The sequence below is a fragment of the Mustela lutreola genome, chromosome 6 (assembly GCF_030435805.1).
Source record: "Mustela lutreola isolate mMusLut2 chromosome 6, mMusLut2.pri, whole genome shotgun sequence".
NCBI lineage: Eukaryota > Metazoa > Chordata > Mammalia > Carnivora > Mustelidae > Mustela > Mustela lutreola.
This window is the reverse complement of record NC_081295.1, coordinates 108,297,882-108,312,724: the sequence shown is the minus strand read 5'-3', so window position 1 is coordinate 108,312,724 and position 14,843 is coordinate 108,297,882. Positions and strand designations below refer to the sequence as shown.

Below are 14,843 nucleotides of genomic sequence, written 5' to 3'. Positions count from 1 at the left end.
GATGGACAATGAATGTTATAAATCTTTCAATGCACACAATGATTCCATGAACAACAAAGAGTGTTCCACGGTTTGCACAATTTCCAAAAGTCCCAGCATACATTAATGTGGATATAAAACCTTTTTATAACTATCTGAGCCAATATCTTAACTTCATTTTACACAGTGACACAAAATATTTTTATAAAATTTTAATAATCGTTGAATTTTCCAGGAATGAAACTTTCATGTTGATCAAGGACATACTATGTTTTATTCAAAAGTGTATTAGAATTTTTTAACCATATTGGAAAATCATATCATCCTACTTGAATTTCTAAAAAGAAACTACTATAATCATTCTCCATTTATCGCTGCCATGCCCGTATTCAATAACTTTATTTCAAGTTAAAATATACACATATGATATGGTTGGTATCAGCCTTACCTGCCCAGTAATGAACACACTTAATCCTCTTCTGTGGAATAGATGTAGTACTGATAATTTTACAGATGAGAAAACTAGGGCACAAAAACTTCTAAATAAGTTAGAGAAGAATTAGAATCAAGGTTCCCATTCCAAGGCCAGTGCTTTGAATATATCAAAGCATCAACTATCCTGACTGCCATTAACAATCTCAGTGATCCTTGGCAAATTGCATTAAATGGCTAAGTTTCTCACAACTACAAGAAGAAAGGTTTGAACTAATCGACCCTTAACATTCTTGCTGGCTCCAAACACCTACCATCATATAAATTTATGAGTGTAATGACTTAGGTTCAGTAGGTTAATTTTCACTAATAATAACAAGCAAAGTAATTTGACATTGCTCTTCTCCACTCATTGACATGTTTATATGATTATCTTAAGTGTCCTTTGAATAGTTGGTGAAGGATACTTCAAAATTACAGCACTATACTTTAGACCAAAGATTATCTTTGATTTAGGTTTCTTTCTTACCTCACATGTTCTTTTTCTGATGCTTTATGTGCATGTATATACAATATGCAAAGGAATAATGTGTGCATATTATATAGTGTATAATTGTAATAAGATAGCATCTCATAATCCACTTTACCAAAGGTGGTGCCTAATCTATAAAGAAGACCCAAGAATGTTTGGTATGTTTAGGTTAATGCCAGTTATATAGAAAACACAAAGATCTGTATCTAAGGAATGAATGTCGAAATGAATGAATGGATACTTTCAATGGAAACTGTTATTAATTAAAACACCATTTCTCTTAGGCATGAGGTTAAATATTTCAAATTTGTTTTGTGCTTCTCTCAGGCTGTCGATAGTAATGCTATTGATTAGGAATGCCTGGGGCGCTCCTTACCCACTTGTCGCTGGCTGCCAATGCCTGGGACACTCACCTACCTGTGGGGAATTCTGGGGCACTCGCTAGGGTCGGTGCTAACTTCTGGAGACCCTACACAGGCATTTCCTCAAGCCAGTGTTGCAGGACTGTCTCCTGTGTTTTGTTTTGTTTTCTTTCTCAGGATTGCAAGGTGCACCTCAGTGAAAGAGCAAGGGCTTTTCTTTTGGTTTTTGTTTTTTGTTTTTTTTCCGCTTTTAATCTCGGGTTCCCGCTAACAGGGCAGGCCACACAGGTTAAATATCAGGTAAAAAGAGAGCAAACCTAGAGTTGTGGCTTTATTGAGATGGGGGGTTGGTGCCTAGGGTTTCTCGGATTCACTCTGTTGGTGAATTTAAACCACGCCAGCTGGGGCGCCTGGGTGGCTCAGTGGGTTAAGGCCACTGCCTTCAGCTGAGGTCATGATCCCAGGATGCTGAGATCATGTCCTGCATCAGGCTCTCTGCTCAGCGGGGAGCCTGCTTACCCCTCCCCCTCTCTGCCTGCCTCTCTGCCTACCTGTGATCTCTGTCTGTCAAATAAATAAATACACTCTTAAAACACGCCAGCCAACGGAAATTAAAGAGCAGGAAGGGAAAAGAAAGGTCACGCATAAGGTCGGTTATCTAGGTCAACCAAGGTTTTGTAAAAAGGGGAACTTCAGGTGGGTCAGGCTGGCTCTTCATCTATTTATGTAGCTGTCAGTGTGTTTATTCAGGATAAATATCTTTGAAATGAATGTCTGACACTCAAAAGTTTATGTTGAGCATTCACCTTGCAATCAAAAAGCTAATTGTCAGGCTCTCACACTGCAGATTTTCACAGAAATTCTGACAAACATTAACCTTGTCATTTAGCCTCAGGAGGTTAATGACGCTATCCTAGGTTACATAGAAATTAGTGGCAGAACCTGTGTTTGAGTCTAGGTCTGTCTTTTGCTAAAGTTCTTTTTACTCACTCTGTACAATAAGCAATATTAAGTTTTGCCAAGAACCAACATTTTCTCTAAGAATATTTTAAAAGTGTGCCCACAACCATATCTATGGTATTGCTATCCTATGTATTTAAATGAATATATATTTAAATTTTATAACTAATTGGATTTTTTGTTTTTGCATGTTGCAGATGCAGCTGTTCTCCTGTTTACATGGACGGATTCTATAACCTCAGTGTTGAAGATTGCTTAGGAAACCAGAGTACATCAGTGCATGGCTTCTGCTTGGTCCATTTGCACAACTGCAACTGTAGCTGTCTGCAAAGATCTGAAAGAAACATCTGTGAAATAGAAACTGAAGATTGTAAATCTGTGCCCTGCAAAAATGAAGCAACCGGTATACATTTAAGTGGCTATTTCTACTGCAAATGTATCCCAGGATTTACAGGCAAGTATTTCTGAGAAATCAAATTCTCTAGGGGCTAATGATAATACATGTATTTAATATTTTTCAAAATGTATCTAATGATTGGTATTGTAGCCTGCTTTCTCATTTAGCAAAGAAGAAATATCTTCACTTGGACTAATAGGATTGGTTCTTTGGGCAGTTACATTGCTGACTATACAGCCTTGGCTCATGCGAATGAGGCTAAAAAGGCCAGGCTGAACTGTAGAGACTGTGATATATATGTCAAAGTTCTGAGGAGAAGAACAGGCAGCCTTAACCTCTCAATAATTTCACCTAAACAGCTATGATATTGCCCTTCAACCTCCTGTTTGGCTGCCAGGCACACTGAGTGCTTAGATTAAAACTAAAACTTAATTCTGTATTTTCCAGGTCAGTTTAATGCTCCATTAGTAAGATTAAAAATATTCCATAAAAGTACAAACATACTATATCCTCTGTAAAGTCACAGAAGATGATACTCACAGTTGCTGTGTAGTAAAAGGCATCCTTTGATTTAAAAATATAACAAATTAAGCATTCACATTTATGTTGTTTGAGATTATGTGCTTGTTCTTACACTGAAATGATTATTAATAATAATTTCAGGACTATTTTAATTGCTTTATAAAAAGCAGTATGGAGGCCACACAGAATAAAATAATACTGTCACTTTTAAATCACACCTAAACTTTATGTAAAATAATAAAAAAAAGTTCTGTGCAACTTGATATCCCCTTTTATTAAGCAGACCCAACTCTAAACATTATTTGCATTTCCATCGTAAAATGAAAAATATTTTTATCTATTTAATATTTAAAGTAATATCCTGAAGGTTTTAGAAGCAATTGAAAAAGGTAAGTTTCAAGAATGGAATGGCAATATTATTGGAATAAATGTATGGCTATCTAGATTAGTTTCTTTTTTTGTTCTTTTTTTTTTTAATGAAAATATATTTGAGTGTACGAATTTTGGTAAGCTTGCTAAAAAGGTTGTCCCATTACTTCAAATTTCACATTTCAAACATGTTCTTCGTAAAAATAAAATAGCATAAAAGGTGCTAGTGTTGTTGAAACATAGGTATCTGCCTTAGGGAAAAACAAATACATACATACACCTGTTTTATAAACAGGATATCGTCCAAAATTTAGTGAAAATATATTAAGCATTAAGTGTACATAAAATGGAATAAAGAATAGAATTTAACTCCTCTTAATACCATTACTAAGAGAAAATGTCCTTTGATATTTTTTTTTTATAATTTTTTTATTTTTTATAAACATATATTTTTATCCCCAGGGGTACAGGTCTGTGAATCACCAGGTTTACACACTTCACAGCACTCACCAAATCACATGCCCTCCCCAATGTCCATAATCCCAACCCCTTCTCCCAAACCCCCTCCCCCCGGCAAACCTCAGTTTGTTTTGTGAGATTAAGAGTCACTTATGGTTTGTCTCCCTCCCAATCCCATCTTGTTTCATTTATTCTTCTTCTACCCACTTAAGCCTCCATGTTGCATCACCACTTCCTCATATCAGAGAGATCATATGACAGTTGTCTTTCTCTGCTTGACTTATTTCGCTAAGCATGATACGCTCTAGTTCCATCCATGTTGTTGCAAATGGCAAGATTTCATTTCTTTTGATGGCTGCATAGTATTCCATTGTGTATATATACCACATCTTCTTGATCCATTCATCTGTTGATGAGCGACATCTAGGTTCTTTCCATAGTTTGGCTATTGTGGACATTGCTGCTATAAATATTCGGGTGCATGTGCCCCTTTGGATCACTACATTTGTATCTTTAGGGTAAATACCCAATAGTGCAATTACTGGGTCATAGGGCAGTTCTATTTTCAACATTTTGAGGAACCTCCATGCTGTTTTCCAGAGTGGCTGCACCAGCTTGCATTCCCACCAACAGTGTAGGAGGGTTCCCCTTTCTCCGCATCCTCGCCAGCATCTGTCATTTCCTGACTTGTTGATTTTAGCCATTCTGACTGGTGTGAGGTGATACCGCACTTTGGTTTTGATTTGTATTTCCCTGATGCCGAGTGATATGGAGCACTTTTTCATGTGTCTGTTGGCCATCTGGATGTCTTCTTTGCAGAAATCTCTGTTCATGTCCTCTGCCCATTTCTTGATTGGATTATTTGTTCTTTGGGTGTTGAGTTTGCTAAGTTCTTTATAGATTCTGGACACTAGTCCTTTATCTGATATGTCGTTTGCAAATATCTTCTCCCATTCTGTCAGTTGTCTTTTGATTTTGTTAACTGTTTCCTTTGCTGTGCAAAAGCTTTTGATCTTGATGAAATCCCAGTAGTTCATTTTTTCCCTTGCTTCCCTTGCCTTTTGCGTTGTTCCTAGGAAGATGTTGCTGCGGCAGAGGTCGAAGAGGTTGCTGCCCGTGTTCTCCTCAAGGATTTTGATGGATTCCTTTCGTACATTGAGGTCCTTCATCCATTTTGAGTCTATTTTTGTGTGTGGTGTAAGGAAATGGTCCAATTTCATTTTTCTGCATGTGGCTGTCCAATTTTCCCAGCACCATTTATTGAAAAGGCTGTCTTTTTTCCATTGGACATTCTTTCCTGCTTTGTCGAAGATTAGTTGACCATAGATTTGAGGGTCTATTTCTGGGCTCTCTATTCTGTTCCATTGATCTATGTGTCTGTTTTTGTGCCAGTACCATGCTGTCTTGATGATGACAGCTTTGTAATAGAGCCTGAAGTCCGGAATTGTGATGCCACCAACGTTGGCTTTCTTTTTCAATATCCCTTTGGCTATTCGAGGTCTTTTCTGGTTCCATATAAATTTTAGCATTATTTGTTCCATTTCTTTGAAAAAGATGGATGGTACTTTGATAGGAATTGCATTAAATGTGTAGATTGCTTTAGGTAGCATAGACATTTTCACAATATTTATTCTTCCAATCCAGGAGCATGGCACATTTTTCCATTTCTTTGTGTCTTCCTCAATTTCTTTCATGAGTACTTTATAGTTTTCTGAGTATAGATTCTGTGTCTCTTTGGTTAGGTTTATTCCTTTGATATTTTTATAGTCTGTGTGCACATGTACATATGTATATGTGCACAAATAATCAGCGAGCACCCTGTCATTTTATGTATCAAGATGTATATTGGCTATAAATTATATAATCATTACATTTGTATTTATGTGTATATATACACACACATACACACACTATATAGTTAAACCACATGTAGCACTCACTGACATATTGTAGAAAATCGGTATGACTCACTCTTCAGTTGGGGATAAAAAATTAAACCCAATTTAAGATTTACAAGCCTGTATTATGAAGCAGGCCTATATCTCCTATGAAGTCTCTCTGTTTCTACTGAATTGCAAAGAACTCTGTGGGTTTCCTCATATCTAAATATTCAGTCTACCTTTAAAGTCTTCATGCAGTGAAATGTGAAGAAACTGATTAGTCTCAACTTTCCCAAAGTTGCACAGTTAATCCCACTGAAAGCAGAATATTTGGGCAGCAATTTAAAATCAGTGCCCCTTTTCTCTTCCACCTCTTTCTCTCCCTCTGTCTGGCTTCTCCACATGTCCATTCTCTCTCCCTTCATCTGGAGTTTTCCTCTATCCAGTCTCTCCTCTTCTACCTAGTTTCTTTCCCTTTATTTTTTTCCCTTTATTTTTTTTATTTCTCCTTTCCTTTTCTCCTCTGCCATCTGGTTTCTACCCCCTCTCTTTTATCCCCTTAATCTAGCTTCACCACCTCCATCTATGAACTCATGTGTTTCCTATAGAAATGTATAAGGTAATATTCCCATACCTTTCATAAGTATAATCACTTCTTTCTTTATCCCATCACTTTTGGGGGGAGTTTTCAGCCTTATATGCAAACTTCTAGGTTAAATGTTGTCCCTGTATATTTGGCCCAGGAGATCATAAACTTGAAAGCTCATGAGAATCGCCTGGATGTTAAACCTCAGAGTGTCAGCCCTATCTCAGATGTTTCTCATTCAGCAATTCTGGGGCTCAGTAGGTCTGGGATATGCTGATGCTGCTGGATCATGAACCACACTCAGAGAACTGCTCTTCCAGCCTATTATATTCGTGAAGAAGGTTGGTATGGATACGAAAATGTAAAATTCAGCTTCAAGTGAGAGCTGTCACTCAGCACAGTGTGAGGAACCCATCTAGTCTATTCTCCTGGTGAGCATTAACTTCTTGAGCAAGATGATGTCATCATATGGGAAGACCATATACTTGGGTGGAACTTACATGATTTAAACTTAATTCCAGTGTGATTATCTGAAGTTGTCTAGAGATTTTAAAATCTGGGAGTAATTCCAGTGGGTTTTTTTCAGGCAATAGCCTTTTTCAAATTATCTTGTTATTCATATCTATGATATTTTAGTAATGGAATAAAAATTTTATTTTTAGTTAATTTTTTTTCCTTGTCAGTTTGACACTTTCAACATTGCTGGTTTCTAAAATGGCTTATAGTCAAAATAAGAGCTGTGAGCTAGTTGGATAAATTCTTGAGTTATCTTTGTCTTTATTTAAAATATTTTGGGTTTCTCCTGCCCTTGACTTAAGTAACCAAATTCTCCTTTTCCTCCTCTTATGGTTGTTTTGGTACAGGGAGAGGCTAGGAAGCTCTTTGGTTAGCAGGAGGATCCAAGTAGTTCTTGACAATTAGGCCCAGCTTTCCCATATTTAAAATGGGCCTTAAAAAAATAAAAAAAATAAATAAAATTAATTAATTAATTAATTAATTAATTAAAAAATAAATAAAGTGGGCCTGAGCTAAGCCTCCTTAGCAGTCTGCTTTCTTCTCAACTGATTATATAGTAAGGGCCTCTATCTTAAAAGCAAACTTCTTCTCTGCTATAGTCTTATAAATTTGACTTGCACAGCTCTGTGGTTCTCTACCCTCCCCATGACAACTTTCTTTTCTTTTTAAAGTCTCAGCTTGATATTGAATAGATAATAAATAAGGTGGAATATTTCATTTCTAATTAAAAAATCTTAATAGGAGGTGAAGTAATAATATTGCATAATAGCCATTTAGTACAATAACATTTACTTTTATTTTTATAATTTTTTAATTTAAATTTAAATAAATTTTGAATATATACATGCATTCACAAATTGGTCTTTTATATGTATTTTTAGCAGTTTTGTTTTCAGTCTTACACATTTATGCTTACTTTATACAAAGACATGAAAGACATTCCTTTTTACTCTGCACCTTGAAATATTTAAAATAAAATTGAAAGTTATAAAAATTCCTTATTTTTATTGCAAATAACTAATAATTTAAATATTAGTCTTAGGAAGATTATTTCTTTTTAAAAATTTGTCATCACTTTCCAGGGTTTTATTGAGTTATTTTACTAAGTTATGTGACTTGATTTAGTTATTAATATTAATGGCTTTGAATTTTAATTGTCATATAATAATAATTTTATCTGACTTAATGTTAATTTTTCAATTTTATCTTGATTTTTACATATGTATGTGTGTTTTCTGATTATCTGTAGTTTAATACAGTTGTTATTTTCGAGGACCTTACTATTCATAAACTTAAAATTCTCAAGTTTTCTGCTTTATATTTAGTATTTTATATATTTAACAATAGAATTCCTTTCTTTAGCTTTAGGAAACATCACAAGGTCTTGCTCTTTTTATTCTTTAATTTTTGTTTCTTTGTAATCTTTAGTTAATTTGTTATTTAATGGCGAACTTTTAGAGCTATAGATTTTACTTGGGGTATTATTTTGCCTGTATTTTAGAAATGCGATATACAGGTTTTTATTATTTATTTTTTTAGTTTTACTGCTTTCTAAGTAGACTTATTTCATGCTTGATTTCCAGCTTTGTCTGTGAGTCAATATGGTGTTTGAAGATAAGATTTCTAAGTTACTTGGAAATTTTGTTTATTCTTTGGTTCTTAATTTCCAATGTTACTGCATCATTTTTTTAAAAATATTTTATTTATTTATTTGACAGACAGAGATCGCAAGTAGGCAGAAAGGCAGGCAGAGAGAGAGCTGGGGAAACAGGCTCCCTGCTGAGCAGAGAGCCCGATGTGGTGCTTGATCCCAGAACCCTGGGATCATGACTTGAGCTGAAGGCAGAGGCTTTAACCCACTGAGCCACCCAGGTGCCCCTTACTGCATTCATTTTCCTTTTTATGTTGAAAACATACAGAGAAATGAAATTATTTTTATAGTTTACCTAACTGTAGAGGATTACTGGTAGCTACTGGTAGGCTCAAGGGAAAGTTCCTGAGAAAAATCCCTACTGTGAAGTCTTTTATAATTTGTAATAATTTCTTGTAATTTGTTAGCAGTGTGTGCCTTGAGGGCAAAAGTAATGAATATTGGGCTCATAGTGGCTTAACATATGATAATTCTTTTAGAATAGTAGTTGGATATTTAGAAATAATAAAATTTGTGTATATTCTTTAAAATTTCTTTCCTATGATTTTCATATCAGGTTGGAGAAAAATAATCTCAAGAGATTTTTGAGGAAGAGAGATTTTTAGTGCCACCTCAAGTGTAGCATATTCAAGTGTTTGAAAGTAGTGTTGAAGAACAAAAATCTTTCACTCTGTACACCAGACTCCCATATGGTTTTGATGTGTAGCAAAATGTTGGATTCACTTCCCTGTATGCTTTCATAGGTATAAACATACATATACATATATATGAAATGGACACATATATATACATGCAATAAAAATAAGTTAGAGGTCCTCATGTCAGTTTTTTTTTTCTAATAATTTCCAAGTAGTTCTAAAATTTTGCTTTTTTAATTGGGGCTGTCTTGTGTAGCTCAAAGTATGTTATGCTGTGCCATGTTTTATATTCCCAAACTTCAGTTTATCTTATAAATCATATTTTTATAAAATAAATATATTTTCCTTTTTAATACCTATTTTTGGGATACTCCTTTGTCTAGTATTACTTTTGGTTTTGTCTTTTATATGGAGATTTTAGTTCATTTATGTTTCACATAATTATTTTATTTTGTACTTGGATTGAAATATGTCCCTACATTATTTGTTTTCCATTTGTTTTGTATGTTCTCTAATACATTTTTTTCTCCCTTCCTATATTCTTTTGGTTAATTACGTATTTTCTTATTCTATTTATTCCTTTTAAATATACTTTTGCTCTTCTTAGATGCTTACCCTACAGATTACATCATTTTAATTAGTTTAACGTATTTTAATATAAATTAGTGTTTGTACCATGTTTCAGGAAATGCATAGGCCTTACACACTTTTGCCACATTTACCCTCCAGATAAGTGCTTAGTTTTGAATATGTTGTTTTGCAAATACTTAAAACTGTGCATGACACTATTGTTATCATTTTATATAGACAATATTTATTTTGATTTACCTTCATTTTGGTCTTTTATTGTTGTTATTTCCTTCGTATACTTCCAGGCTTCCAATGGCCTTCTCTTACCATATGTATGATAATCACTATTTAGCATATTATTGTAAGCATTTCTGCGGTGATGAATTCTCCATTTTTTGTTTGCCTAAATATACATTTATTTCATGTTTGTACCTAAAAGATATAATAAGAGATCAGTAGATGAGTTAAATGAATGAAGTGACTATGACTACAAATTAAATGTCTTGGGTAGTGATGTACTTAAAGATGTATGTCTTTGCTGATTTTACATATATATAAAATACACACACATGCATATACATATATGTGCATGTGTGTATCTGTCATCTACATGTCTATCATGTGATATTGCTTGTCTTATAGTATATTTTACTCCTATTTATTGGTTCATGTATTTTATTTTATAAAGCACATCATGGCACAGAAAATTTAGCAAAAGGCTCAGACAACTGAGATACCAAATGTGTCACATGAGTCACGCCACGACTTGAGCCAGGTGTTTACTTATAATATTCTCTTATATGCAAGCTTGAGGCTTATGTATACTGATTATATTCTAAAGAATAGAAAATGAGTGTGAGATCAAAATGTTTGACAAAATAAGAAATTCAAATATTTTTAGGTAATTCTGTCACAAAATTGCCTTTAATTAAACAATTAATATATATTTAGCATGTTACTAATATACTGCTCTATTCATGTGATTGAAATACTACTGAAATCAAGGGAATTATGATGGGGATTATACTTCTGTCTACATTGATCCTTAGGCTTTGAGCTTACTGAAGGCTCTTTTAACCAAATAGAAGACAGGAGCCATAGACACATATTTGAGAGATAATATTAAAAAGCTGTGGGAAAGAGGACAGTTCCTCTTCACTCTGGAAGATTCTTATTCTGTCCTTCATGGGTTTATATTTAAACTTCTTCAAAAACTGAAAAAAAAAACACCAGAAAATATGGAAATTTAAAATGGTAAAAGAATTACAGCCTCGCTGAAAGTAGTATGTGTCATGAGGATTAGATGGCAGCTTTTTTAGCTTTAGTACACCTTTTCTTTCAGATTCTGATTTCATTCTAAATTGTGGTTTCCCCTAAACTCATTAAAATGCAAACAATATGCAAAACAATGTTTGCATAATTATAAAATAATTTACTAAATGTTGCATTTCAGAAAGAAAAAGGTTATGTGCAGGAATTTAATTAGTGATCTGGCAACACAAAATATTCAACATTGGTTCTAATTGTAAGCACATCGGGGATTTTCTCCAAAAGAACTGGATTTCTAAAGGTCAAGCATTTATATTAAAGTGTTATAAAATAGCAATCTTGTAATAAGGAAGATGAGCAGCTTTTCATCAGAAGTAGTACAAATTAACTTCTCAAGGGAAATGACCCAGTATATTCATCTTAACATGAGATATTTGTATTGAGATATTTATTATTTATGCTGAGCTCATTTTTATACTGTGGAGTATTCCAAAGCACATGGCAGTAAAAGTATAAGCATGAAGTTCACCCATTCTGGACCAAAGTAGCGAAAGGAGAAATGGCTTTTGGTCTTGTTTCAGATAGGGACAGTAATCTCTATAAAGCATCTTACTTCTTTTTCAGTTTCCCTATTATATAGGTTGACAGTCCATCTTCCCTTTGTCTACTTACCTCAAATGTTAGAACTACTGAATGGATCTTGAGTTTCCTGAAAGAAATCCAGTGTATTAATGGGAGGTGATAATATTACTAGAGCGTAAGAGTCCTTTAGCTGGTCCAAACTTAATCTCTTTTTTTTTTCTTTTTTTTTTTTTACATTTTCCCATTGAAGTTAAAAAAAAAAATCAATAAACCAGCTAACAAACTGGCAGCCATCCAAACAATAATAACAACAAAAAACAAAACAACAAAACCCCACTAGCTATTTTAAATTGCATCAAATATGAAGAAGCCCATGGCCACAAAGAATTTAAATTTCACTGTGAAGCTGCACACCATAAATAAATGTCAGCATGTTACTGACAACTTATTTTGATATTTTTCTTTTTCTTTTCACTCAAAGCATTTTTAGTTCTTTTAAAGAATTATTTTTACTTATTAGGGATAATGTATTTTTATTGGTATTAAAGACATTATATGTTAAGTGTTGAAGATATTTATATATTTCCATGGGTTTCTAGGTCCTAATTTTTAATTCAAAAGATGTAGAAATTCTATTTTTTTTTTCTTTATTTTTATTTTTATTTTTTTTTTAATTTTTTAATTTTTTATAAACATATATTTTTATCCCCAGGGGTACAGGTCTGTGAATCACCAGGTTTACACACTTCACAGCACTCACCAAATCACATGCCCTCCCCAATGTCCATAATCCCAACCCCTTCTCCCAAACCCCCTCCCCCCGGCAACCCTCAGTTTGTTTTGTGAGATTAAGAGTCACTATGAGGAAGTGGTGATGCAACATGGAGGCTTAAGTGGGTAGAAGAAGAATAAATGAAAGAAATTCTATTTTTAATTCAACCAAGATTCTGACTTGATGTCAATAAATAGTCAATAATTTTGCCTTGGGGCTTAGAAAATATAATACTTGAAGGACTAATGGAATGAAACTGAGTTTTTTAAAAGCTTATTGAATTAACAGGTACCCAAAACAAGAAATAACAAATGACAGTAGGACATGTCTACATTTGGCAGAGATTGAGATAATATATAAGGACTAGATTGTTAATTTGGAAGTATGATACATACATACTGTATAGTAATTTTAATTATTAAGCAACTGAGCAATAGCAGAATGAGAATATATAAAAACAAAGATTGAAATAAACATATTTTATTATATAGAGGTAGAGGTATGGAAATAACATTGTTCCAAGTAGAATTAATTTACTGGCTGTAAAATCTAACTTAGTATTTTCTGTATTTATGATATCCAATAGACATAATAAAGAAATGGTTGGGGAGAATATTTGGGGTAGGTCAGAAATTTCTTTTGGTTCCCGGGTTGCCTGTATCCCAGGAAGCATTCTTTGCTAGTCCCGGCAAACTCATCGTGGGTAGAGGCCAAAGTAGTCCATGACATCATCGCCCAGAATATTGTTACAAGATGTGTTAAGCTCCAGCAGTAGCTGGGGAATTTTTCTTCCTGACTTTTCTGTATACTGTCATAAGTTAAACTATGTAGTTCCCAAATTTCATTCTCTTTGCCTTAGGAACTAAATTACTTCTGGACTCACAATTCAAATTGCTATGCCACTCATATTTGTATGTTTACAAAATTTCCTATTAATAATTTTTCTGTGGGTAGCCATTTCATAATTCTTTATATTTTTGTACTTTTATAATTTATCTGAAAATTTCATTCTGCTGCTACATTATTTAAACAAGCTCCCAAGCGCTATTGAAAGGAAAGTGCCTCTCCAGAATGATCATTTTTATGCATAGAAGATAACATGGATTTTCTTGCTGTCAGGGTATTTCTAAGGAGATTTCTAATCTGTATAAGCTTCAAAAATGCTGACTAACTCTAAAAAGTATTACAAAATAGCAGCCAAAAATGCAACAGAGGAAAAAATGCACTTTTCTGTATCCCTCAGAAAGTGTGATCTTCTCTATCTTCTGTTATTTTAGATACAACTTAAAGGTAATCTTGGGCTGGCCTCACAAATGTGAAAATTGTGATTTTTAATTTAAATTCTGTGAGAAATAAAAATGGACAAACTAGTCAAAGTACAAATAGCAATAAAATGATCACAAAGTTATATTTCAGAGACTTAAGCCAGAAAATGTATCAGAAAATGACATAGACATTTTAAATCCAATTTTCCAATTATCCATTTCTTATTTTAAAATTTAATATTTATGTTGTTATTTTTAGAAAATATCTATACTACCTTTCAAATTACTGTTATATTTGGGGTGCCTGGGTGGCTCGGTGGGTTAAGCCTCTGCCTTCGGCTCAGGTCATGATTTCAGGGTCCTGGGAACGAGTCCGGTATTGGGCTCTCTGCTCAGCAGGGAGCCTGATTCCTCCTTTCTCTCTGCCTGCCTCTCTGCCTGCTTGTCATCTCTCTCTGTCAAAGAAATAAATAAAATCTTAAAAAAAAAAAAAAAAACAAATTACTGTTATATTTAGTGGTTATATAGGAATGTTGAGGTTTAGAATTTGTTTCTGAAACATTTTCTTTCAAGGAAGTGCAATAATGTTAATGAGACCTTAAAACAGGGGAAAAAAAAGATTGACAATACTAATCTATGTCATATCAGAAGATATGAAAGAGAACACTTATTCCAGTTCACTCAGACCTAAAAGATAGCCAGAAAATATCAAATACCCATGAGTATATAAAAAAGAGAGAGAGAAGAAGGTTAGCCTATTTTTCAGAATATTTTACAGTATTTCATTTAATTAGGAATAGAATTCCTTTATGAGTACTTAATAAATTAATAGCTTACTCTATGAATGCTACATAATATGAATTAATAAAATATGTTTTGATAAGCTATAGAGTAATCCAAGTTTATTGCTTCATAAAATCTGTCAGTGTTAGGCATTTAAAAATATAGCTTAACAAAGTAATGCATTATATATTTTTCTGTCAATCTATTCATCTAATTATCTACAAGCTATCTGTGCTTTCATACATGTATTTATTTAGCTTGATACAAGGTATCAAATAAAGTAATAGAGATTAATTATATATGTAAAACCATTTAGTAA

General features: G+C 33.5%; 1 protein-coding gene across 1 annotated transcript in view; it reads left to right on the top strand.

Annotated features, from left to right (window-relative positions):
* Window positions 1-14,843, top strand: part of EYS (eyes shut homolog) — a 1,683,276-nt gene that overhangs the window by 161,343 nt on the left and 1,507,090 nt on the right. The window contains 1 exon segment of the mRNA XM_059179314.1: window positions 2,463-2,719. Coding sequence (XP_059035297.1) covers window positions 2,463-2,719 — 257 coding nt within the window.